This window comes from Pseudorasbora parva, chromosome 19 (assembly GCF_024679245.1).
Source record: "Pseudorasbora parva isolate DD20220531a chromosome 19, ASM2467924v1, whole genome shotgun sequence".
Lineage (NCBI taxonomy): Eukaryota > Metazoa > Chordata > Actinopteri > Cypriniformes > Gobionidae > Pseudorasbora > Pseudorasbora parva.
In genome coordinates, this window is record NC_090190.1 from 4,294,162 (window position 1) to 4,320,411 (window position 26,250).

General features: G+C 38.4%; 1 protein-coding gene across 1 annotated transcript in view; it reads right to left on the bottom strand.

Moving 5' to 3' along the window:
• kiaa0319l (KIAA0319-like ortholog) overlaps positions 1–24,446 on the bottom strand; it is a 48,909-nt gene extending 24,463 nt beyond the window's left edge. Inside the window, exons 1-10 of the mRNA XM_067425542.1 lie at positions 24,315–24,446; positions 22,475–22,612; positions 22,228–22,345; positions 16,235–16,569; positions 14,809–15,052; positions 14,590–14,688; positions 14,415–14,512; positions 13,058–13,145; positions 12,860–12,952; positions 12,403–12,535 (exon numbers count right to left, since the gene is read on the bottom strand). Coding sequence (XP_067281643.1) covers positions 12,403–12,535; positions 12,860–12,952; positions 13,058–13,145; positions 14,415–14,512; positions 14,590–14,688; positions 14,809–15,052; positions 16,235–16,569; positions 22,228–22,324 — 1,187 coding nt within the window. The 5' untranslated portion in view covers positions 22,325–22,345; positions 22,475–22,612; positions 24,315–24,446. The remainder of the gene's footprint in view (positions 1–12,402; positions 12,536–12,859; positions 12,953–13,057; positions 13,146–14,414; positions 14,513–14,589; positions 14,689–14,808; positions 15,053–16,234; positions 16,570–22,227; positions 22,346–22,474; positions 22,613–24,314) is intronic.
• Between the last annotated feature and the right edge of the window lie 1,804 nt (positions 24,447–26,250).

The window sequence follows — 26,250 nt, forward strand, 5'->3', positions numbered from 1 at the left end:
CGCTACTGCCGCATCTTAGGCTTGGCCCCGCAATCGCTGCTTGCAGCTATATTTATTAGGGGCCAAGCCCCGAAGGGCTGTAGCCCCTATTGTAATTGTTCGTTTTCTTATTATTATTATTAGGGGCCAAGCCCGAAGGGCTGTAGCCCCTATTGTAATTGTTAGTTTTCTTATTATTATTATTATTATTATTATTCTTCCTCCCCACTGGGTTCCTATGGCAGCCCTATGAACCATAAGTAGGAAAATGATGAAAATTAGCACACTTGTAAAGATGCTCATTAAAAATAATTGGACCAAATTTGGAGTCTCTACATCCAACTCCATAGCGCCACCACCAGTTCAAAAATACAACATTGAAACTGCTATAACTTTTGAACCCTTTGTAGTAGGAAAATGAAAATTAGTACAATAGATTCCTCTCATTATTTTGATCTCAGTCTATGTCTTACATTAAGGCTCCGCCCATTACAGTAACGGCCATTTTGAAAAGTACAGTATTTAGTTTTTCCTCTACTCCTCCTTCAAAGTTTGTCCAATTTTGTTCAAATTTGAATGAAATGATCTTTGGACTGAGCCAAATAGAAATGACAAAACAGATTTTTTTTTATTCATCTTTGTTCAAAAGTTATGATGTTATGAACTTAACAAGGTCGACCCAAATTTGGTTCAGAGGCTGTATCTCGGCCAAACTTTGATCAATCAAAATGAAAATTGGTATGCTTCATCAGACCCATGATCTGAGGGTCCATGCCAATGTTGGGAACAGCGCCACCTAGGGGTCATGAGATATGAAAAAAGGCTATTTTTGCCCATAACTTCTGAACGCTTTGTCAGAAAATCATAATCCTGGTGTCTTTGGATTCCCCGTGTCATGCCGAATCTGGCGATACCGGATATGTCAGGATTGGATGAACCACGTGACCGCCATTTTGAATTTTGTCATAAACTGCTATATCTTTTGAAATATTGGACATATCTGCACAAAATCTCGTATGCTTGACCGATAGCATGTCCCAAACGTACCTGAGAAGTTTCAGAATAGCGCCACCTAGTGTTCCAGAGATATAAGATTTTTTGCTAAAACATTTATAACTTTTGAAACCTTTGTCCAAATTTGATGTAATTTATGTCATTTTGTTCCCTGGTTTATGCAGATTCCGCCAATGTCTCATTTGTCATTTTCCAAACATGTGACTGTCCACCATATTGAAACTAATGAAAAACAGTTTTTTTGCTACTCCTCCTTCAAAATCTGTCCAATTCTGTCCAAAATTGGCTCAGATGATCTTCAGACCGAGCCGCACAGAAATGACTGAACAGATTTTTGATATTCGCTACCGTTTCTGAGAAATCAGTCTCTGAAGTTGACCTTGCCTGTGTTTTTGCCTTTATGCTAGTTAGCTTAGCATGCTAATTGGTTAGCAGACCTCTGCAGGTTTGTAAAAGAGTGCCTCCCCAGTGGCGCAACAGGATAAGCGACAGACTCCGGACCCAGAGATATAGGGTTCGAATCCCGTGGAGGGCAATTTTATAAAATGTTGTGCAATGTGTTATTTCGATTCCTTTATTATCAGAGTAAGTGTTGTACTTATCTTTCTTCCTCTTGGATTAGAAATAAGTGCGTTTTTGTTAATTTTGTTCATCTGAACTTCTGTTCATTTTTAGTTCATCCTAACTATACTTCTGAACCTATCTATTACTCAAGTACAGTCTATTTCTGCCATTTTTTTCCTTCTGGCTCTGCATTGCGCTACTGCCGCATCTTAGGCTTGGCCCCGTAATCGCTGCTTGCAGCTATATTTATTATTATTATTATTCTTCCTCCCCACTGGGTTCCTATGGCAGCCCTATGAACCATAAGTAGGAAAATGATGAAAATTAGCACACTTGTAAAGATGCTCATTAAAAATAATTGGACCAAATTTGGAGTATCTACAACCAACTCCATAGCGCCACCACCAGTTCAAAAATACAACATTGAAACTCTTATAACTTTTGAACCCTTTGTAGTAGGAAAATGAAACTTAGTACAATAGAATCCTCTCATTATGTTGATCTCAGTCTATGTCTTACATTAAGGCTCCGCCCATTACAGTAACGGCCATTTTGAAAAGTACAGTATTTAGTTTTTCCTCTACTCCTCCTTCAAAGTTTGTCCAATTTTGTTCAAATTTGAATGATATGATCTTTGGACTGATCCAAATAGAAATGACAAAACAGATTTTTTTTATTCATCTTTGTTCAAAAGTTATGATGTTATGAACTTAACAAGGTCGACCCAAATTTGGTTCAGAGGCTGTATCTCGGCCAAACTTTGATCAATCGAAATGAAAATTGGTATGCTTCATCAGACCCATGATCTGAGGGTCCATGCCAAAGTTGGGAACAGCGCCACCTAGGGGTCATGAGATATGAAAAAAGGCTATTTTTGCCCATAACTTCTGAACGCTTTGTCAGAAAATCATAATCCTGGTGTCTTTGGATTCCCCGTGTCATGCCGAATCTGGCGATACCGGATATGTCAGGATTGGATGAACCACGTGACCGCCATTTTTAATTTTGTCATAAACTGCTATATCTTTTGAAATATTGGACATATCTGCACAAAATCTCGTATGCTTGACCGATAGCATGTCCCAAACGTACCTGAGAAGTTTCAGAATAGCGCCACCTAGTGTTCCAGAGATATAAGATTTTTTGCTAAAACATTTATAACTTTTGAAACCTTTGTCCAAATTTGATGCAATTTATGTCATTTTGTTCCCTGGTTTATGCAGATTCCGCCAATGTCTCATTTGTCATTTTCCAAACATGTGACTGTCCACCATATTAAAACTAATGGAAAACAGTTTTTTCGCTACTCCTCCTTCAAAATCTGTCCAATTCTGTCCAAAATTGGCTCAGATGATCTTCAGACCGAGCCGCACAGAAATGACTGAACGGATTTTTGATATTCGCTACCGTTTCTGAGAAATCAGTCTCTGAAGTTGACCTTGTCTGTGTTTTTGTCTTTATGCTAGTTAGCTTAGCATGCTAATTGGTTAGCAGACCTCTGCAGGTTTGTAAAAGACTGCCTCCCCAGTGGCGCAACAGGATAAGCGACAGACTCCGGACCCAGAGATATAGGGTTCGAATCCCGTGGAGGGCAATTTTATAAAATGTTGTGCAATGTGTTATTTCGATTCCTTTATTATCAGAGTAAGTGTTGTACTTATCTTTCTTCCTCTTGGATTAGAAATAAGTGCGTTTTTAATAATTTTGTTCATCTGAACTTCTGTTAATTTTTAGTGCATCCTAACTATACTTCTGAACCTATCTATTACTCAAGTACATTCTATTTCTGCCATTTTTTTTCCTTCTGGTTCTGCATTGCGCTACTGCCGCATCTTTGGCTTGGCCCCGCAATCGCTGCTTGCAGCTATATTTATTATTATTATTATTCTTCCTCCCCACTGGGTTCCTATGGCAGCCCTATGAACCATAAGTAGGAAAATGATGAAAATTAGCACACTTGTAAAGATGCTCATTAAAAATAATTGGACCAAATTTGGAGTATCTACAACCAACTCCATAGCGCCACCACCAGTTCAAAAATACAACATTGAAACTCTTATAACTTTTGAACCCTTTGTAGTAGGAAAATGAAACTTAGTACAATAGAATCCTCTCATTATATTGATCTCAGTCTATGTCTTACATTAAGGCTCCGCCCATTACAGTAACGGCCATTTTGAAAAGTACAGTATTTAGTTTTTCCTCTACTCCTCCTTCAAAGTTTGTCCAATTTTGTTCAAATTTGAATGATATGATCTTTGGACTGATCCAAATAGAAATGACAAAACAGATTTTTTTTATTCATCTTTGTTCAAAAGTTATGATGTTATGAACTTAACAAGGTCGACCCAAATTTGGTTCAGAGGCTGTATCTCGGCCAAACTTTGATCAATCGAAATGAAAATTGGTATGCTTCATCAGACCCATGATCTGAGGGTCCATGCCAAAGTTGGGAACAGCGCCACCTAGGGGTCATGAGATATGAAAAAAGGCTATTTTTGCCCATAACTTCTGAACGCTTTGTCAGAAAATCATAATCCTGGTGTCTTTGGATTCCCCGTGTCATGCCGAATCTGGCGATACCGGATATGTCAGGATTGGATGAACCACGTGACCGCCATTTTGAATTTTGTCATAAACTGCTATATCTTTTGAAATATTGGACATATCTGCACAAAATCTCGTATGCTTGACCGATAGCATGTCCCAAACGTACCTGAGAAGTTTCAGAATAGCGCCACCTAGTGTTCCAGAGATATAAGATTTTTTGCTAAAACATTTATAACTTTTGAAACCTTTGTCCAAATTTGATGCAATTTATGTCATTTTGTTCCCTGGTTTATGCAGATTCCGCCAATGTCTCATTTGTCATTTTCCAAACATGTGACTGTCCACCATATTAAAACTAATGGAAAACAGTTTTTTCGCTACTCCTCCTTCAAAATCTGTCCAATTCTGTCCAAAATTGGCTCAGATGATCTTCAGACCGAGCCGCACAGAAATGACTGAACGGATTTTTGATATTCGCTACCGTTTCTGATAAATCAGTCTCTGAAGTTGACCTTGTCTGTGTTTTTGTCTTTATGCTAGTTAGCTTAGCATGCTAATTGGTTAGCAGACCTCTGCAGGTTTGTAAAAGACTGCCTCCCCAGTGGCGCAACAGGATAAGCGACAGACTCCGGACCCAGAGATATAGGGTTCGAATCCCGTGGAGGGCAATTTTATAAAATGTTGTGCAATGTGTTATTTCGATTCCTTTATTATCAGAGTAAGTGTTGTACTTATCTTTCTTCCTCTTGGATTAGAAATAAGTGCGTTTTTAATAATTTTGTTCATCTGAACTTCTGTTAATTTTTAGTTCATCCTAACTATACTTCTGAACCTATCTATTACTCAAGTACATTCTATTTCTGCCATTTTTTTTCCTTCTGGCTCTGCATTGCGCTACTGCCGCATCTTAGGCTTGGCCCCGCAATCGCTGCTTGCAGCTATATTTATTATTATTATTCTTTTTCTTCCCACTGGGTTCCTATGGCAGCCCTATGAACCGTAAGTAGGAAAATGATGAAATTTGGCACACTTGTAGTGATGCTTATGAAAAGTAATTGGTCCAAACTTGGAGTCTCTACAACTAACTCTATAGCGCCACCACCAGTCCAAATATTCAACATTTAAACTGTTATAACTCTTAAACCCTTTGGAATAGAGAAATGACATGTAGTACATCTGATTCCTCTCCTCACCCTCATCATATTCCATATCTTACATTAAGGCTCCGCCCCTTACAGTAACAGCCATTTTGAAAAGTACAGTATTCAGTTTTTTTGCTACTCCTTCTTCAAATTTTGTCCAATTTTGTCGAAACTTGGCAGAGCGAATCCTTGGACTGAGCCGCACAGAAATGACTGAACAGAATTTTGATATTCATCTCTGTTCAAAAGTTATGATGTCATGAACTAAACAAGCTCGACCCAAAATTGGTTCTGAGGCTGTATCTCGGCCAAACTTTGATCAATCGAAACGAAAATTGGTACGCTTCATCAGACCCATGATCTGAGGGTCCTTGCCAAAGTTGGGAACAGCGCCACCTAGGGGTCATGAGATATGAAAAATGGCTATTTTTGCCCATAACTTCTGAACGCTTTGTCAGAAAAACATAATTTTGGTGTCTATGGATTCCCCGCGTCATGCCGAATCTGTGGATACCGGATATGTTAGGATCGAATGAACCACGTGACCGCCATTTTGAATTTTGTCATAAATTGCTATATCTTTTAAAATATTTGATATATCTGCACAAAATTTGGTATGCGTGACCGTCAGCATGTCCCGAACGTACCTGAGAAGTTTCAGAATAGCGCCACCTAGTGTTCCCGAGATATAGGAATTTTTGCTAAAACATTTATAACTTTTGAACGCTTTGTCTAAATTTAATATAATTTATTTCATTTTGTTCCCTGGCTTATGCAGATTCCGACGATATATCATTTGTCATATTCCAAACATGTTACTGTCCGCCATATTGAAACAAGTGAAAAACAGTTTTTTTGCTACTCCTCTTTCAAATTTTGTCCAATTTTGTCCAAATTTGTCTCAGATGATCTTCGGACTGAGCCGCACAGAAATGACTGAACGGATTTTTGATATTCACTACCGTTCCTGAGATATTTGTCACTGAAGTTGACCCTTCCTGTGTTTGTGTTTTTATGCTAGTTAGCTTAGCATGCCAATTGGTTATTTGCAAAATGTGCTTCTGTTCCAGACGTTGAGTCATTCTGAGATTGATATAAACAGAACTTTTTAAATATTAATTGCTGTGCATTTATTTGAAAAAAAATCTTCATTTTGAGTCGACTGTCATTAGAACTATGGAACTTCAGCAGGTGTTTGAACACAAGCCCGGCCGGTGGCGCAACGAGATGAGCGATGGACCCAGCGCCCGGAGGTTATGGGTTCGAGTCCCGTGGGGGGCGGCCTTTTAAAGGTCGCTCTGCGTTCGGCGAAAGCCCCTTCTGGGGCTTGGCCCCGTACAACTGCTTGTTATTATTAGGGGCCAAGCACCGAAGGTGCGGAGGCACCTATTGAAATCGTTAGTGTTCCTATTATTATTCTTCTTCTTCTTTTTCCGCCATAGGAGTCTCTGGCAGCCCATAGAACCGTATGGTAAAAAGTTGTGAAATTTGGCACACTCATAGAGGCCAGTCTGAGCTGTCACTATAGCAAATTTGGTGCCTCTAACTCAATCCCTCTAGCGCCACCACCTGTCCAAAGTTTCACTCATATTTATGCTTATAACTTTTGACCCCTAAGGGCTAGAAACAAAATTCTTTTTTCATCGGATTCCTTGGCTCAAGCCGATTCGATTTCACCCTATGATGTCATTTTCCGGTATGCAAATTTTCCCGCCATTTTGAATTTTCTGAAAAACCTACTTTTTCGAACTCCTCCTAGGCCGTTGCTCCGATTTTCACGAAAATTGAAACAGATCATCTTCAGAGCATGTTGACAAAAAGTTATGGAATTCAAGTTGATTCGTCCAATCGTTTTCAATAAACGCACAAACAAATTTTACGTGGAGGTTGCAAAAACACACTAAAGGCTATATCTCCGCAACGCTTTATCGTATTCAAACCAACCTTGGTACATGTCATCACAAGCATGACTTGAAGCAACATGCAGCGTTTCGGCGCAGCGCCACCTACCTGTCCGGAGATACGAAAAATGCCTATTTTGGCTTATAACTTCTGAACCGTTTATCCAAAAATCATAAAATTGGTCTCATTAGATTCAGGGCGTCATGCCGAGTCGACTGATATCCAATTTTACCATGTCGGCCATTTTGGATGTCGGCCATTTTGAATTATGTGCAAAAATGCTGTATTTTATGAACGCATGAACAGATTGTTATGAAACTTGGTATGGGTCATCACCACGATGCCCTGAAGTAGCCTGAGAAGTTTCGAAACAGCGCCACCTAGTGGAGAATTTTTTTTTTCAAACGCTTATAACTTTGGGTGTGGTTGACATATTTTGATGGGAGTGTGTTTTTTGGTCTCCTGAATCCTTGCCGACTCCAACGATACCAGACTTGCCAGGTTTCGGCATATGGTTTGCGCAGAGTTGTAATTTAGTGCTTAAAAAACATTTGCTGATATCTTCGAAACCGCTAGTCCGATCGAGACGAAACCAGCCTCAGAAGTTCGGAAACATAGGTCGATAGCTATACGCTAATGCCCAAATCTCAAAATATTGATAGTAAGGGGTAGTAAAATCCAATCAAAGTCAGGTGTCAGTCCTTTTTTACGTGTTTTTTCATATAAATGTCTATAACTCCAAAACAAAATGAGATATTTTCACCAAACTTGACACACATATGTATGGGCTCACTATGAGGACACATAAAAAAATTGGTGGGATTGTGCCTCTTGGTGGCGCTATAATAAAACAAAACATGAAATTCCCATTGACTTCAATGCAGTATTATGGTTTAAAATGCTAATGCTATAATTTAAGAATGCATTAGCGTATCGTTACAAAACTCGGTATGTGTCTTCCGCTCCATGTCCTGAAGATACTCAAAAAGTTTCGGGGTAGCGCCACCTTGTGGTCAAAAGTTGTAATAAAATGTACAGAAATGCGAATAACTTTTGATTAAATTAACCCATTGTAATGAAACTGGTCATAATACAGTCAATGGCTCATGCCGAGAACATGGATACCAATTGTGCCATATTTTGCAAACCTATCTGTCCTCCGTCTTGTTATTTGTTAAAAACCTACTTTTTCAAACTCATCCTAGACCGTTTGTCCGATTTTCACCAAAATTGATCCGTATCGTCTTCAGACCATGCTGACAAATAGTTATGGATTTCGGATTGATAGACAAAACAGTTTTCATATACCACTGCAACAGAGTTGAGCCATGATGCAAAAATTACTCTTGAGGCTGTATCTCTGCAATGCTTTGACATATTGACACCAAACTTTGCATGTGTCATTGTCATCTCAATCTGACTAAACCACATCAGTTTCGTAACAGTGACACCTATTGGTCGAAAGTGATAAACCATTAAACCATTATTATTGACTGTATTTAAAATTTGACTGCTATTTTGCCTAAAATCAACTTAATAGGTCCTTAATGGCTCATTGTTGCAGTTGGCTTGAGACTTCCAGCCATGCTGGCATGTCTTGTCTTCTTCTTTGCGCTTGGCCCCGATAATGGCTGCTTGCAGCTATATTTATTATTATTATTATTTTTCCCGAATGGGAGTCAATGGCAGCCCTATGAACCGTATATAGGAAAATGATGAAATTTGGCACACTTGTAGATATCTTCATCAATAATGCATATACCAAATTTGGAGTCTCTAAGACCAACTCCATAGCGCCACCACCAGTCCAAAAATTCAACATTTAAACTGTTATAACTTTTGAACCCTTTGGAGTAGAGAAATAAAACTTAGTACATCTGATTTCTCTCCTCACCCTCATCATTTTCAATATCTTACTTTAAGGCTCCGCCCCTTACAGTAACAGCCATTTTGAAAAGTACAGTATGCAGTTTTTTTGCTACTCCTCCTTCAAATTTTGTCCAATTTTGTCGAAACTTGGCAGAGAGAATCTTTGGACTGAGCCGCAAAGAAATGACTGAACAGAATTTTGATATTCATCTCTGTTCAAAAGTTATGATGTCATGAACTTAACAAGCTCGACCCAAAATTGGTTCTGAGGCTGTATCTCGGCCAAACTTTGATCAATCGAAACGAAAATTGGTACGCTTCATCAGACCCATGATCTGAGGGTCCATGCCAAAGTTGGGAACAGCGCCACCTAGGGGTCATGAGATATGAAAAATGGCTATTTTTGCTCATAACTTCTGAACGCTTTGCCAGAAAATCATAATTTTGGTGTCTATGGATTCCCCGCGTCATGCCGAATCTGTGGATACCGGATATGTTAGGATCGAATGAACCACGTGACCGCCATTTTGAATTTTGTCATAAATTGCTATATCTTTTGAAATATTTGATATATCTGCACAAAATTTGGTATGCGTGACCGTCAGCATGTCCCGAACGTACCTGAGAAGTTTCAGAATAGCGCCACCTAGTGTTCCCGAGATATAGGAATTTTTGCTAAAACATTTATAACTTTTGAACGCTTTGTCCAAATTTGATATAATTTATTTCATTTTGTTCCCTGGCTTATGCAGATTCCGACGATATATCATTTGTCATATTCCAAACATGTTACTGTCCGCCATATTGAAACAAGTGAAAAACAGTTTTTTTGCTACTCCTCCAACAAATTCTGTCCAATTTTGTCCAAATTTGGCTCAGATGATCTTCGGACTGAGCCGCACAGAAATGACTGAACGGATTTTTGATATTCGCTACCGTTCCTGAGATATTTGTCACTGAAGTTGACCCTTCCTGTGTTTGTGTTTTTATGCTAGTTAGCTTAGCATGCCAATTGGTTATTTGCAAAATGTGCTTCTGTTCCATAGTTTGAGTCATTCTGAGATTGATCTAAACAGAACTTTTTAAACATTAAATGCTGTTCATTTATTTGAAAAAAATCTTCACTTTGTGTCGACTCTCATTAGAACTATGGAACTTCAGCAGGTGTTTGAACACAAGCTCGGCCGGTGGCGCAACGAGATGAGCGATGGACCCAGCGCCTGAAGGTTATGGGTTCGAGTCCCGTGGGGGACGGCCTTTTAAAGGTCACTCTGCGTTCGGCGAAAGCCCCTTCTGGGGCTTGGCCCCGTACAACTGCTTGCAGTTCTTGTTATTATTATTAGGGGCCAAGCCCCAAAGGGGCTGTAGCCCCTCTTGAAATTGTTGGTTTACTTTATTATTATTATTAGGGGCCAAGCCCCCGAAGGGGCTGTAGCCCCTCTTGAAATTGTTGGTTTACTTTATTATTATTAGGGGCCAAGCCCCCGAAGGGGCTGTAGCCCCTATTGGAATTGTTAGTATACTTTATTATTATTATTATTATTATTATTATTCTTTTTCTTCCCACTGGGTTCCTATGGCAGCCCTATGAACCGTAAGTAGGAAAATGATGAAATTTGGCACACTTGTAGTGATGCTTATGAAAAGTAATTGCTCCAAATTTGGAGTCTCTACAACCAACTCTATAGCGCCACCACCAGTCCAAATATTCAACATTTAAACTGTTATAACTTTTGAACCCTTTGATACAGAGAAATGAAACTTAGTACACCTGATTTCTCTCCTCATGTTGATCACATTCATTATCTTACATTAAGGCTCCTCCCATTTCAGTAACGGCCATTTTGAAAAGTACAGTATTCAGTTTTTTTGCTACTCCTTCTTCAAAGTTTGTCCGATTTTGTTCAAATTTGAGAAAAATAATCTTTGGACTGAGCTGCACAGACATGACTTAACAGATTTTTTTTATTCTTCTTTGTTCAAAAGTTATGATGTCATGAACTCAATGAGGTTGCCCCAAATTTGGTTCTGAGACTGTATCTCGGCCAAACTTTGATCAATCAAAACGAAAATTGGTACACTTCATCACACCCATGATCTGAGGGTACATGCCAAAGTTGGGAACAGCGCCACCTAGGGGTCATAAGATATGAAAAAAGGCTATTTTTGCCTATAACTTCTGAACGCTTTATCAGAAAATCATATAATTGATATCTATGGATTCCGCGTGACATGCCGAATCTGGTGATACCAGATATGTTAGGATCGAATGAACCACGTGACCGCCATTTTGAATTTTGTCATAAATTGCTATATCTTTTGAAATATTTGATATATCTGCACAAAATTTGGTATGCGTGACCGTCAGCATGTCCCGAACGTACCTGAGAAGTTTCAGAATAGCGCCACCTAGTGTTCCCGAGATATAGGAATTTTTGCTAAAACATTTATAACTTTTGAACACTTTGTCCAAATTTGATATAATTTATTTCATTTTGTTCCCTGGCTTATGCAGATTCCGACGATATATCATTTGTCATTTTCCAAACATGTTACTGTCCGCCATATTGAAACAAGTGAAAAACAGTTTTTTCACTACTCCTCCTACAAATTTTGTCCAATTTTGTCCAAATTTGGCTCAGATGATCTTCGGACTGAGCCGCACAGAAATGACTGAACGGATTTTTGATATTCGCTACCGTTCCCGAGATATTTGTCACTGAAGTTGACACTTCCTGTGTTTGTGTTTTTATGCTAGTTAGCTTAGCATGCCAAATGGTTATTTGCAAAATGTGCTTCTGTTCCATACGTTGAGTCATTCTGAGACTGATCTAAACAGAACTTTTTAAACATTAAATGCTGTGCATTTATTTGAAAAAAATCTTCATTTTGAGTCGACTCTCATTAGAACTATGGAACTTCAGCAGGTGTTTGAACACAAGCCTGGCCGGTGGCGCAACGAGATGAGCGATGGACGCCGCACCCGGAGGTTATGGGTTCGAGTCCCGTGGGGGGCGGCCTTTTAAAGGTGGCTCTGCGTTCGGCGAAAGCCCCTTCTGGGGCTTGGCCCCGTACAACTGCTTGCAGTTCTTGTTTATATTTATATTTTTTATAGTACACTACTGAATGCCAAAGTTTAAGGTTAAATTAGTAAAAATGTTGAAAATTACTGCAATAAATTAGTCGATAGATTAATCAATAGTCATCAGTGGCAGCCCTAAGTATAACAACTCTTTTTATTTAGTGTTTACTTTTGAACGTCTTTAAACAGTTTGCCAGAGGACAGACTGGTTTGCCAGGTTATTCAGTGGTGATATAAAGGCTGAAAATGCTGTAATATATTATGTACAAAAAAAAGAAAAAGAAACTGCATAAGACATACCTGAAGGTGTAATTACCAGGAACGAGGTTGGTGAGGGTGAGAACAGCAGTATCACCCGAGGCCTTTTCTTCTCGTAGCGGCCCTTTCACTTCCTCCCAATGCCACGACACAACTTTATCATCATCAGTACTCACTGAGAAACATTTACAATCAGAAATGCTTCATTAGACATTTTTGGCCACTACAGAGAATTTATATTTAAAGTTATATTTAGCGATGTGTTAAAAGTAGGGCTGCACAATACTTAATAATATATTTATTATTAATTTATCGATTAAAATGCCGCTTTGCTGAGCATATGAAACCTCTTTCAAAAAATAAAATAAAAATCACACTGATCCCAAATGTTTTGAAAGGTAGTCTTTTTTTAAATTATGCTAGTATAAAATGCTATTATATCTTATACAACAGTTAAAATTTAGCTTAGTGAAAGCAACAAAAAAAATCTGATATGTACATTGACCGTCAATCACAGTGGAGCTTGTAGGCAAGGAGATTTCCTGGTATTTTGGGGAAACCACAGCTACAGGTGGCTTATTCACTCGTGGCTCTGTAGGAGCATGAAACGCAGGAATTATACAGGATGACCAAAAAACTCCATGACCAAAAACTGATTCCAGTGCACAATTAGCAGGTACATCAATGCTAAAGTTACCTGGTTTGACAGTCACGTTGACGTATCCCTCCCCATGAGCACCATCACCATCCACTACCACCTCAAACTCATACAGACCCACTGTCAGCTAAGGGAGACATTGTTTGGAATATTAGGAAAGTGTATAATATATATATTAAATGTACCTATTTATACTATGCCTTAAAAGCATATATTGTCTTGTGAAGAAAAGATACGCACTTTTGAGTGTGTAGCAATGCAGTAGGCAAGCTCAGAGACAAACTACTTTGTCATAATTTTCTTTAATGGACAGCTTGGTCACTCAGTTACGTGCATCCCGTGCATCCCATCTTGTCAAAATTAAAATCCTACTACCGAGTTTTTCTACCCTCCTCATGTGTTCGCTTTACATAATGATACATTTAAAAGTTAATGACCAAACATATCTTTAAAAAAAGATCACAATGGTAAATGGACTGCATTTATATAGCGCTTTTAACAGACCCTATGGCCATCCAAAGCGCTTTACATCTTGCCTCACATTCATCCATTCACTCTCTCATTCATACTCTGCCATGTAAGGCGCCATCCAGCTCGTGGATGCTGTTTCAGATTAAATATAAAGTGGATAACATTGAATAAATATATTTTTGTCAGGTTAGATACTGATTATTAATCACTTAAAGCTCCACTGTGTGATATTTTCCCCCATCTAGCGGTGAAAAGGTATATGATCATCCAGTGAATAATAGTTTCTGTTCCTCTCAATTCTGATTTCGTTTTAACTGCTACGGTGGCCAATTTAGTCCAAGATTAACATGGCAATCCCCCTCTTCACATTCGACACGGTGCCATCGAGTGTTAAAACGTGAAAGGCGAAGCTTGAATTTACGGGTATGTCCCTCTTTGGCTACTGTACTTTCAAGATGGAGGAGCAACATGGCGACCGGCATTCGAACCCCTCACCCGTATGTATTTTCAATGGCATATTATAAACTTACGAGAATACTTTATTACTTGAAAGAAGTAAATATACATTAATGAGCACATATATCTTTGAAAGAACTAAGTGTTTTAGCTAAGAATAAACTAAAAAAGTTACACAGTGTAGCTTTAAAACCCCTTATCTAAACCTCTCTACTTAACAATCAGACTAGCATATCCGCTATGTTTGTAGTTTTTTTAAACACTTTTTACATTGTATTTGTAGTTCTAATTAAATTCTCGTCCCACACAAAATGGGGTTGTGGGCAATATTAGCCATTATAGTGTGCACAAATTCACACTTCAGATTCAAACAGAAAAAAAGATACCCCAATTCGGATATCTTTGCAAAACTATTCAGGACGTTTAGCAGTGACATGTGAATCCATAGTGAATGAACGTATTTATTTACCTTGCTGAGCTTAAGAGTCTTCCTGTGTTTACCCTCCATTTCTCCACTATAGTCTTTTGGATGTGTCCTCAAACGCCAGTCAAAGTCATAGTTTACCCCTAAAGGAATTAACAGAGAAATTATAACAAAGATACAATAGGAGAAACTATCTGCAATGGCTTATTTAGAGCGGTACCTTTAGGGGGCGCTGGCACTACAAAAGCATTCAGTTCCACCTCACTGCGTGGTAAAGTGACCTCCACATTTTTGCCAGCAGACACGACCAGCTCTCGCACTGAAACAATGGTTATAATTCGTCACACATAAGTGCTCTGTGGACCTTGATTTTGTTTGTTGACTTTGACAACCAAACAACAAGGAACACAACACATGATTATAGAGCAGTGTGTCGTACCAGCCGGTGTTGTTGGTGAAGTCTCTAAACGGGTGTCAGATGTGGACTGCGGTGACTGATTACTGTTGTTTAATGCCGAATGATCTCCAGTGTCTACATCCAGTGTTTGGTTATGCTCAGATGCTGAGAGAGCTTCCTGTTCGCCTCTGCCACTGGTGGACTGGATGGAGATCTCACCAGCTGTGTGTGGAAGAGCTGCATCATGGGATGTGGTCAGTGGCACGGTGGGTTTAACAGACTGGTCCTGTGAGGGCAAAAATATCAGCTAGTTGACAGAGATAAGCTGCAAAAGTGTAAAATGTTATGCTTTAGGACAGCGACATTCAAATTCAACACCAAATTTGCCAAAATAACATAAAAAAAATTAATCAATCTATTTCCTGATTTTAAGTCACCACAACATTATAATGTACAGTAAAAAAATGCATATTCATTTTGAGATTTTATATTACATTTGACAGTGTTATTAAATTATTTTCATTGTTAAATACAACTTAAAAATGACCTTTAAACATTAGATGATGGCAAAGGTAATCTAAATGTAAAGATATGGGAAATTATATCAAATAAAATGCATATATTCTCCAAATCAAGTGTTGAAGTGCAAGATGTTATGCTTCAGAACCGTGACATTAAAATTTTATTTGCTATTACATTTAACAGTGTTATAAAATTATTTATTTTCATTATTAAATATCAAATAAAAAATAAATCGTCTTGTTTTTAAAAAATAAACTTTAAATAAGCATTAGATGGCGGCAAAGTTGATGTTAAAGTAAAAAAAAAAAAGAAGGGAAATAAGCATGCACAATTAAAAATGACAAATACAATACAAATAGAAATAAATAAACAAAAATATACTATTTTGTCTAAATAAATACAAAATAAAGAACATCCCAAATTGTAACTGCAACAAGTCACCACAACATTACAAATATAAAGTATAAAAATGCATTACTTTTAATATTAAATTAAATATTAGTAATCATTATTAAATAAAATACTTAAATATCACATTAAATTAAATAAAAGTTTTTACAAAAACAAAAGATGATGGCAATGGTCATCTTAATGTAAAAATATGATAAATGAGCATGCACAATTAAATATTAATTAATCAGATTTTATATTATATATATATATATATATATATATATATATATATATATATATATATATATATATATATATATATATATATATATATATATATATATATATATATATATATATATATATATATGTGGTCTCATTCACTAGCTCATGTAGAATAATCCAGACTCATCAACATTAGAACGAGTGTAATAACAAGCGTACGCACCTTTCCGGTGGATATTTTATAACACATCTATTAGTAAGAACACTTGTATGCATTATTAGTAAATGAGATCCACTACTGAACTCTTTTGAGATCATAATGGCTTACATGCTCCGTCTCTCTGATTACTCTGACATCCTCAGTGTTGCGGACGTTCCTCTTTCTGCGCATGCCCGTGTTCAGATGCTGCAGAAGCCCCAGAGACTCAATATCCGGCTGAGGAAGATACCTAATGGCGCAGCCCTTCGTTTGAGCACAGGTCAGCAGCACACAGCGCCCGCCGAGGCTCCACACAGCCCCGCAGGAGGGCTTCAGACAGCAGGACTCCCAGCACCGAGCCCCAGCCTGGTCCACTGCCAGAGGCTGCCAGCCCAGGCCAATGACACTGCTCCAGTGGATCCCCAGGACACCACCCGTTACTGTGCAAATGCTGCCCGAAACCCCTGAGAGAGGGACATATGAGGTAAAAACAAAGGTTTACAAGGAGAAAAGAGACCTGAGAGGGAGAAATGATAACTAAATATGACAACGATATGACAATAAAGGTGTGGAGTGTTGGCACTGGGATATCAGAAAAAATCAATACTCTGATAAATCATTACCTTCAACTCAATCTTGCAAAGACAGAATTACTTGTTTTCTCAACCAACCCAGCACTTCATCAAAATTTCTCCATTCAGCTTGGTTCATCAACCATAACTCCATCCAGGACAGCCAGGAGTTGTGATTGATGACCAGTTAAACTTCACTGACCACATTACTGCAACAGCCCGGTCCTGCAGATTTGCCTTATACAACATTAGAAAGATTAGACCCTTCCTATCAGAACAGGCTGCACAACTCCTGGTTCAAGCTCTTGTTCTCTCCAGACTGGACTATTGTAATGCTCTTCTGGCTGGGCTTCCAGCATGCACTATCAAACCCTTGCAGCTGATCCAGAATGCAGCGGCGAGAGTGGTCTTTAATGAGCCGAAGAGAGCGCATGTTACGCCTCTCTTCATCAGAAGGCACTGGTTGCCAATGGCTGCTCGCATCATATTCAAGGCACTAGTTCTCGCCTACAAAACAACCACTGGCTCTGCACCAATATACCTAAACTCACTTGTTCAGACTTACACACCCTCCAGAAGCTTGCGTTCTGCGAGCGAGCGGCGCCTCGTGGTTCTTAAAATAAATTTTAAGTGTGCAATTATAGTATCTAAAAATTATATTTTATACAAATATAGGATGATATATATCCATAATTGACAGAATAAAAAATATTGTCTAATAACCAAAAACTACAACTATTTTGTCTACATAAACTATCAACAAACTAATTTAAATACCACAAGTGACTTTAGTCACCACATTATAATGTACAGCATTATTAAATATTAAGTCATTCTTATTCTAATTAAATACTTTTTTTTTACCTTTCCTTTGTCGTTTTCTAATGCTCACTTAATCTGAATCTAAAAAATATAGGAAATCAGCATGCACAATCAAATATGCAATATTGGGCAGTATACATCCAATACTGACAGATACCAAATAATAAAAAAAATAGCAATTATTAGTAAAAAAGTGCAAATATTTGCAGATATATTGGAAATAATATAGAATTCATATGGATTGCAATGTTATTAAATTCAGAAAAAAAACACCAGTCTCTCAATTAAGCTTAACTGCAGAGCTCAGAACAATAGGCTATTGACAGTTCATGCATGTAGACTCGCATCTAGCCCTGATACGATGGGAAATAATGGCTGTCCGTGCCAGCCCAAGACAAGGCTGTTTATCATACAGCTCACTAACACATTGGATTTGTCAGCACTGACAAGTTCCAGGAAGTCAGAGTCCAGTTAGACATCCACCCCCTTCCCCAATCCTTCATAGCCACGGTTTTGTCTCTAAAGACTGTTACCATGGCAACAGAGGGTCGTTTATTATGGGGTGGCTGTGAAACTCGAACCGCAGGACACAGTTGGAAGCCCCACCCGTGCAGTTTTTGTTTGGGGTGGGGGACTATAGGCCTGTTGTGTGATTGCCCCCTCTTTGTGAAAACGAACACAGTGTGTCCATTATGCTTCTCACTTAATAAACCTCCAAATCAGTGCCATCACTCATGACCGCAACAGGTCACAAACCAACAATGCTCCAACATCCTACTAGTCAACTAATGCTGCTGACTAGTCTTGTTTTAGTTGATATTTGTGTTGTTTTGGAAAGCCAGAAAGCAGATTATGTGGCATACCGGGGTATGTTTAAGAGAAAGTAAGCGGATAACCTCAACTTTGGATTCCAAAAACGAAGGTAACTTTCAAGGTATGTAAGTAACCATAGCAACTCACTTTAAAACATAACCTGATCCAGAGCGGCTCATGAACCAGGGTTAGTTTGCTTAAGAGGTATTCAGATGAGTGTTATATAATTAACATACTCATATTAATATAAATAAATTTGTTATATTAGTTACAGTAATATAATTTACAATATTATATATTAATTCATAAGCACTATTACAACAGGATAATAAATGTTAATTAAATTAAAATATATTTAGTATATAATTTAGTATATTTAAAATATAATCCTTATTCTCAGTGAATAAAAATTACTTTTTAAACAAAAAGGTTGAAAATATTGCACAACCACTAAATAGGTGGCAATGTGCGATGTGTAAATCGTCATTAAACATAAAGAAGAAGAGGAGGCGCACTTTCTTAGCATGTTTCCATGGACTCCTGAACATTACTACTGGAAGCGTTTTTGGAACCAGCATACCTCGAGTAAGCAAGGTTTAGGTTAAAGGAAGTGTATGTAAGATTGTGGCCAAAACTGGTACTGCAATCACTTTCAAATGACTGTAGAGCGGTGTATCCCTCTCCCCCTTCCTCTGACTCAAGGTTGCCAGATTGGCTGCAGGATCAGCAGGAACGTTTGTAGCTGCAGCTGTGATAACTAGAGCAGATCTGGCAACCCGGATGCCCAAACACTACTGACTCTGTGATTGGTCAATCGGTAGAGGGCGGAGCTTCAGGCCAAAACACAACGTGTCAACATCAACATCAGCTGAGGGCTGCAACAACAACTTTTAAATGACAATATCCTGGCCGGACTACTGTTGTTAGTGATATAAGTATTTGAAATTAACATGATTTCTTAATGTCTAGGGCCATTTTATGATTAATTGAAATACATTTCTTACATACAGTTCCTTTAAGTTAATCAACTGGGAGTTCAAGGTATATGTGATGTAAATTAACCTTGGTTTTTGGAATACACCCCTGATGCGATTGCTCTGATTGGTTCATTTAAATAAGTGTGAACGCTGACATCAACCTTAGTGCGCACCTAACAAGCAGACCGAAACCCATCTTTCAATCTTTGGTGTCAGTCCACTTCCAAATTAATTCTGTTGCGGCTCGACTGACATTTAAATGCAACACAGACCAAAAGACATGTAAACAAACCAAAAACGAGGCATGATGTCACAAGATGCGACCCCTAGTCAAAATATACATCATAAAGGCCATTTTTTTGTTTTGTGTCTTTAGGTTCCATGCTAAAAATTACCAGGACTAAGATTGTTTCACACTTGTAGTTAAGTTTGCTTCGTTCATTTGGTTCAGACAAAATAAAAACACTTAGTCCTGATCCGCTTAGTGTTCACATTGGCAATTTAACACCGAACCTAAAGATATTGTTGTGGATAAAAAGTCTTCTTTTTCTTGCAAATAAAGCTCAGGAGTCAAGAGTTCCAGACGTCATAATAAGACTTTATTGAACAAAGCCGAGATGACAGCTGCCGCATCTCAATATGTCTCTGTCCAGATCCATTTTTTCTTTTTCTTATCGGCTGTTAACCAGCGATAGTACAACTCAATCACCACACCTGCTTCCCACAATTAATACACTCCCCGTGTCTTTCATCTAATTGTGGAATCCTGCAGACTGGCCTATTCTTTAAAAATAGCCCTTAATTGGGCCTTATTCAGCATTCCTCAAAGACACTTTCTGCTTCCCATAGTGACGATCGTGCCATATTTGCATGTTTATCACAGATGAGGTTAAATAAATGTAAAGTTTGTCAAATACACAGATGATGCAGAAGACAGTTTCATTCAGCACTTTATGTACTGCTTAATACAACGTATGTTTGTATAAGAATAAAGTTCAACATATAAACCTACACTTATCAATGAAGTGGGGTCTACGTTATTTATCAGTTTTAGTTTGATAAACATGACTATAACATCGTGACTTCAAGAAAAGAGGTTTTACTGTTATAAAAAATTATTTGTGAGCATTAGTGAAGCAGAAGGTTTCAGAATAAACACGAGTTTGTGTAGCCGCTCTTGAGAAGCTGCACCGGCAGTATTAGCCATAGACAGTAAAAGAAATGGACACAGCGACCCCATAGACTTCAACGGGGAAAAGTGAAGTCAATTAGAAGCACTCACTTCCTGATGGCTGAGCGAACTGCGCAGGCTCAGACTGAGCTTGACGACGTAGATGTGACGTGAGCCTCCTGTCTGACAGTTGTAGGCCTTCTAGTAGTTGTGAAAAGTGAAATCTGAATCACGTTGTTTAAATGTTTTCTCCCGTTGCTTTTGGCTCACTATGGGCTTCTCCCCATTCTTCTCCCTTGACTTATCTGGCTTTTGGCCTCCACGTCCCCCTGATTGCCTCATAGAAAGTAAAAGATTGCCTGCGAGCTTCTGGGTCTATACGGTAAATTCTCTACTGAGGGACAGAATCGTGTGGTTGTGACGCAATCGTTAGCCTATTTTTACAAAACGGCTTCTACGGGGCGATATTGTAAGATACAAGGTGGAGCCTTTTTGCATTGTCGTGCTTCTTTAGAAATAAACAATGGACAAATGGAGTCTTTAAACGCCTCAGATGTAAAGTTATTCACTGTCAAAGTGACTCAAAAATGAATGGGAGTCAATGGGATGCTAACAGCAACAGGTGATGGCTTGGTTAGCAATGGCTGCCCGTATGAGAGGTACACTTTCCAGGTGCTGGATTATCCCCTTGGTATCAGCAGCTGTTCTTGAATCGCTCTCACAGTACTTTGTTGACATACGTCACAGTCACCTGCTGTCGGTGCTGCCTCAAGTCGGACAAAATTTCTAACTGGCATGCACTGCTTCAAGTCAGCACATCGCTGTATGACGTCAAACAAGCCTATTGTATTCACACATGACACACATCTGAACTAATTTAATAACCCTTTGAGCTCACCAGTCACCTGTTGTTTGATGGGGATCACGTGATTATACATCTACTGACCAGTGGCAACAATCTTCTCTCAGTGGGTCACAAGATGCTCTCAGTGCTTCAGGATTTCACAATAAATACTTCCATAGTCTTATAATAATAATAATATTAATCTACAGTTTATTTTACTACGGTTATTTTATTGTATATTAAATAAAAGTATAGGCATAGGGATGTGTTCACAACCTGATTTGTCTGCTTTGCGAATATTTGGAGACAATTTACCGAACATCCCCTCAATGCTGTGTACTGGGAGTTACATATGATGGTATTTTGACCAGGTGAGAACTCGTGAAGAGCTTATAAAATGTGTGAAGGACTCAAAACAGCAGCAGGAATCCCTACACACAAACGCAGAGCTGCTGAGAGGAGATGCGGTACCAAACTGTGATGGATAATATCACGACTACGATGAGAAAAAACTGGCTATGCTTGAGCATTTTGTCCTTTTTAGGGTTGCATCTTGTGACATCATGTCCTAGTTTATGGCTAGTTTACATGTCTTTGGTCCGTGTTGCGTTCATGCTTAATCCGAACAACACCAGAGTTCATTTGGAAGTAGAAGAGAACCATCTTTTCAGGGATGCTACAGTCTGCTTGTTTGGTGCGCAACAGGGTTTAGATGTCAGCATTCACACATATTCAAATTAACCGCACTAACAGAGCAAAATCACACTAGAGTTGAGATAGAGATTTTAATCTAACCAAGTATGCAAAGTATAAGCACAGCCTAACAGTATTCTTTTCTTTCTCTCACATCATTCTTATGCCACTGATTTGGAGTTATTTTTCATACAGAGATCGCAGCAGAAATGACTACGGGACCTGCTTACCGGAAACCGAACAGAGGACATACAGACAGCTCAGGTACAGCGAGGTAAACTGGATGGGCCACTTCCATCTGCGCATCCTCAGCTCAGCATTGGGCATCGTTCAACTAAGAGCACAGACCTTGGAAAGAAAGAAAAAGATTCCAAACTCATACAATGATCTCATCTTACATACGTTCAACAAAACCAAGATTACAACTGACATTAGTTTGTGATGTAGTTGTGTAATAGCAGAAAACGCTCGTCATACCTTTCCCCAAAAATGATCCAGAAAGCCCAGCAACACAGAGAGGTAAACGCTGTGAGATGTGAGCAGACAGGTGAAGAGTCATCCACACAAACACCTCCTGAAGACACAGCCGCATGGCACCACAGCGCTGTGTGAATTCTGTTCAAAATCCATATTAAACAAGTGAAGTGGGAGATTTAGGGCAAAAAATCGTATCTCAGTAATGTTAAAATCAACAGACAAACTTGTATGTATCAAAGTGTCCTAATCTAATTCACACTTCGCTGTTATTATTTTGATTGACTGACAATATCAAAAAATTTACAATTCGGTGACGCCACATCATTTATTTTATTTTTTGAATCCTGTCAGATCAATTTATCTCAATTAATCATATCTTACATAAAGGTTTCTAAATATATAATGTGTATATATTATTTTTGTTTATATGTGTGTGCATGTCTATGTATTATACACATACACACATAATATTATATATATATATATATGCACACATCATTTAAAATAAATTAACAAATGTAAAGTCAGGTATATGGAGATGTCAGAAATTACAAGGAAACACATTAAACTATTTTTGGACATGTCACTTGACTGAAAAATCAAAACCAAAAGTTTAAATCTCAAAAACGTTTGGGTACATTATACTTCACAACAGAAGAACATTCAGATAAGCACTTTTTAAAATGACAAACAAGCAAAGGCTGGTTTTATCAGGGTGTGATGGAATGAGGAGTAGTTCACACACACACACACACACACACACACACACACACACACACACACACACACACACACACACACACACACACACACACACATATATTCTTCTTCAGTCATTTAATCACCCGCACATTGTTTCCAACCTGTATGACATTCAATCTTCTGTGAAACACAAAAGGAGATAGTTTGAAAGAATGACAGTTTCACTCATCGTTTGTTTTAAATATTTTTTTTTTTTTTACAAACAATGAAAGTACAAGGTGACTGAAGTTTCTCACAGAAGAACAGACACATACAGACGGCTGAATTTTTTAATTATAGATTAAATATTCATTAAAACATTGGGTATATGTTTACATACATTATGTCCATTTCAAAATAATAATAACAACAGAGTAACCAAAGCACACTGGCTGTGACCTTATGATGGACAGGTACGCCTGACAGACGCGTCGCAAACGCGATGAAATGACAGACTGGCACTGGACGCGTCGCGTTTAAGACAGCGACAGGTTTGTGTACAGGACGTGTACAGATCCGGGCTGGCAAAGTGTCATCACAAGCCTTCTTTGTGCAAACACAAATACAGTTTAACGCACTAAGTAAACGGATTCGTTGGGGGTAAACCCAGCAGGGTTTATTCCTCGTGTACGCGCATGATGAGTTTGCAACGTCATTTAACCAAGAGACCGGAGAAATCAAAAATGATCAAATTAATCATTTAATGTATGACACTAATCACCCAGCTTACATTGTAATTAAAATAGATGTCGTATAGTTCGTATTTAAATACACGATTTACAAGTTGTAAACACTCGCATTGCGCACTGGTGTATTTGTAACCCCAAAAATGTCACGTTTTTTTCTATTTTATGTGTATCGCTGTATGTGTATTTTGCTTCTTTTAATGAATGACTGGTTGAAGCTCGCGTAAATAAATATTGCATGAATATAAAGTTTTCGGTGATTAGCAGTAAGGAACCCATGGACAGGTTGCTAACAGCTGTTTAGTGTTAGTTACCACTGGATATGAAGCAACTCAAGGATGAGCCAACATCCTCACGCGACTCTGAGTTTATCGATATAACGCGACAAACAGTGTCAGAAACATGTCACTCACCTGCTCAATGTCAGTCAGATTACTGTAGCACAGGATGACATTAGACCCTTCCAGCAGGACCTGTTTTCATCTCGATCTGGGTCAGTAATCTCTCACTCACACGGACGGAAACAGACGATCGCTCACACAGCGAACCGTCGCATTTCCGCCCCGCACATTCAGTCGCCTTTTTTTTTTTTTTTTTTTGTGATTCTGCCACAAAATAGAACTTTAGTGGAAATTATGATATTTAAAGGTACCAAATATGGTCATAAAAATATAATTTATTCAGCAAATTATAACGTAACGAAGATGCCACTCACAAACATGGCCGAAAACATTCCCCGAATTGTCAGTTCCGCTTTTAATCTATCGCTCCCCACAATAATATATAATATCAGATGTATATTTGTATATGTAATAGCTTGGGTTAAAAGTAGTCGCAAATTGTGTGTTATAAAGTCAGAATTGTGAAATGTTAAATATGCGTGTTATAAAGTCAGAATTGCGTGATATAGGCCTAAACTCGCAATTCCGAAAAAAAAGTATTTTGTACCCCCTTTAGAAATGGACTTTATAACTCGCAATTACTTTTTCTTAAGTCGCAATTATCTTTTATGTTTTATTCTGTGGCGGAAACGTGATGAAGATGAAGCTAACTATAAATGTCCTAATCTTTTATTAGACTAATAAATAAAACTTTACGTTAATTCTGACATTGATCAAAACTTATTTACTTAATTTAGTTGATACGCAAAATGTGTATTTTACTAATCAGACTGCAGATATAATTTCACCACACCAGAGAGCGCTGTTTGTTTTACTTGCTGCTAGCCATAGCTCTCGCTTCCCAGTCACTAAAACACACGGACACACTTATTGTCGCCTATTTCCCTCCTTCTGTCCCTGTTTAATGTAAATAGCTATTACGGGGAGAAATGCAAGCTCACGCACATTAAGTATGTACAGTATACAATTCCAGTACATAGTATTCTCTTTGTAGAGAAAAATATAAATGTTATATGACATAAAAATAATATACACATCCGTGAATGCCAAGAGTGCAGAGCTGTAATCTATCTAAACAAAGACCTGCTTCTTGAAAAAACAACTACATTATTCACTTGTGTTATGTCATAGTTTTGAGTTTGCATGTAGTTCTTTCAAGCTCTATAGCTAAATCAGATATCCTGGAAGGAGCTATTGACAGGAAGTTGACAAAATGCTGCATGTCCTGGGGAAACATCTGGGTCTAGACATGAATGAGTTGTGTTTTGTTGAGTTGACTTTATCAGTAACGTTATATTTGACCATAAGACTGACGGTTTGCTTTCTCCTGAGGATTTACAGCCCTTTGGTATCTGGACACTTTGAAGAACTGATATGGCATCATCAAGGTCAGAGGTCACAGCAGGGCTGTCTTTCAAAACAGACCTACAGCCATCAATATCAGTGGCATCAAAACAGCCCTTAAGCCATATGTGTATTCAACAGTACAGGTTTCTGAAGTGGATTGATCTGTTTTGCCACTTGTGGCACAAGAACCTCAGATCAGCAAGGAAAGAAATACATTTGGTTCATGTGTAGATCTACAATATATCGCCAAACGTTTTGGGATGCTTGCCTTTACATGCACATGAACTTTAATGACATGCCATTCATAATCCGTAAGGTTTAATATGGAGTCGGCCCACCCTTTGCAGCTATAACAGCTTCAACTCTTCTGGGAAGACTTTCCACAAGATTTAAGAGTGAGTTCATGGGAATTTTTCCACCATTCTTCTACTTATTTGTGAGGTCAGGCACTGATGATGGACGAGAAGGCCTGGCTCACAGTCTCCGCTCTAATTCTTCACAAAGGTGTTTCGTCGGCTTGAGGTCAGGACAGTCAAGTTTCTTCCACACCAAACTCATTCATCCATGTCTTTATTGACCGACGCTTTGTGCACTCAATAGT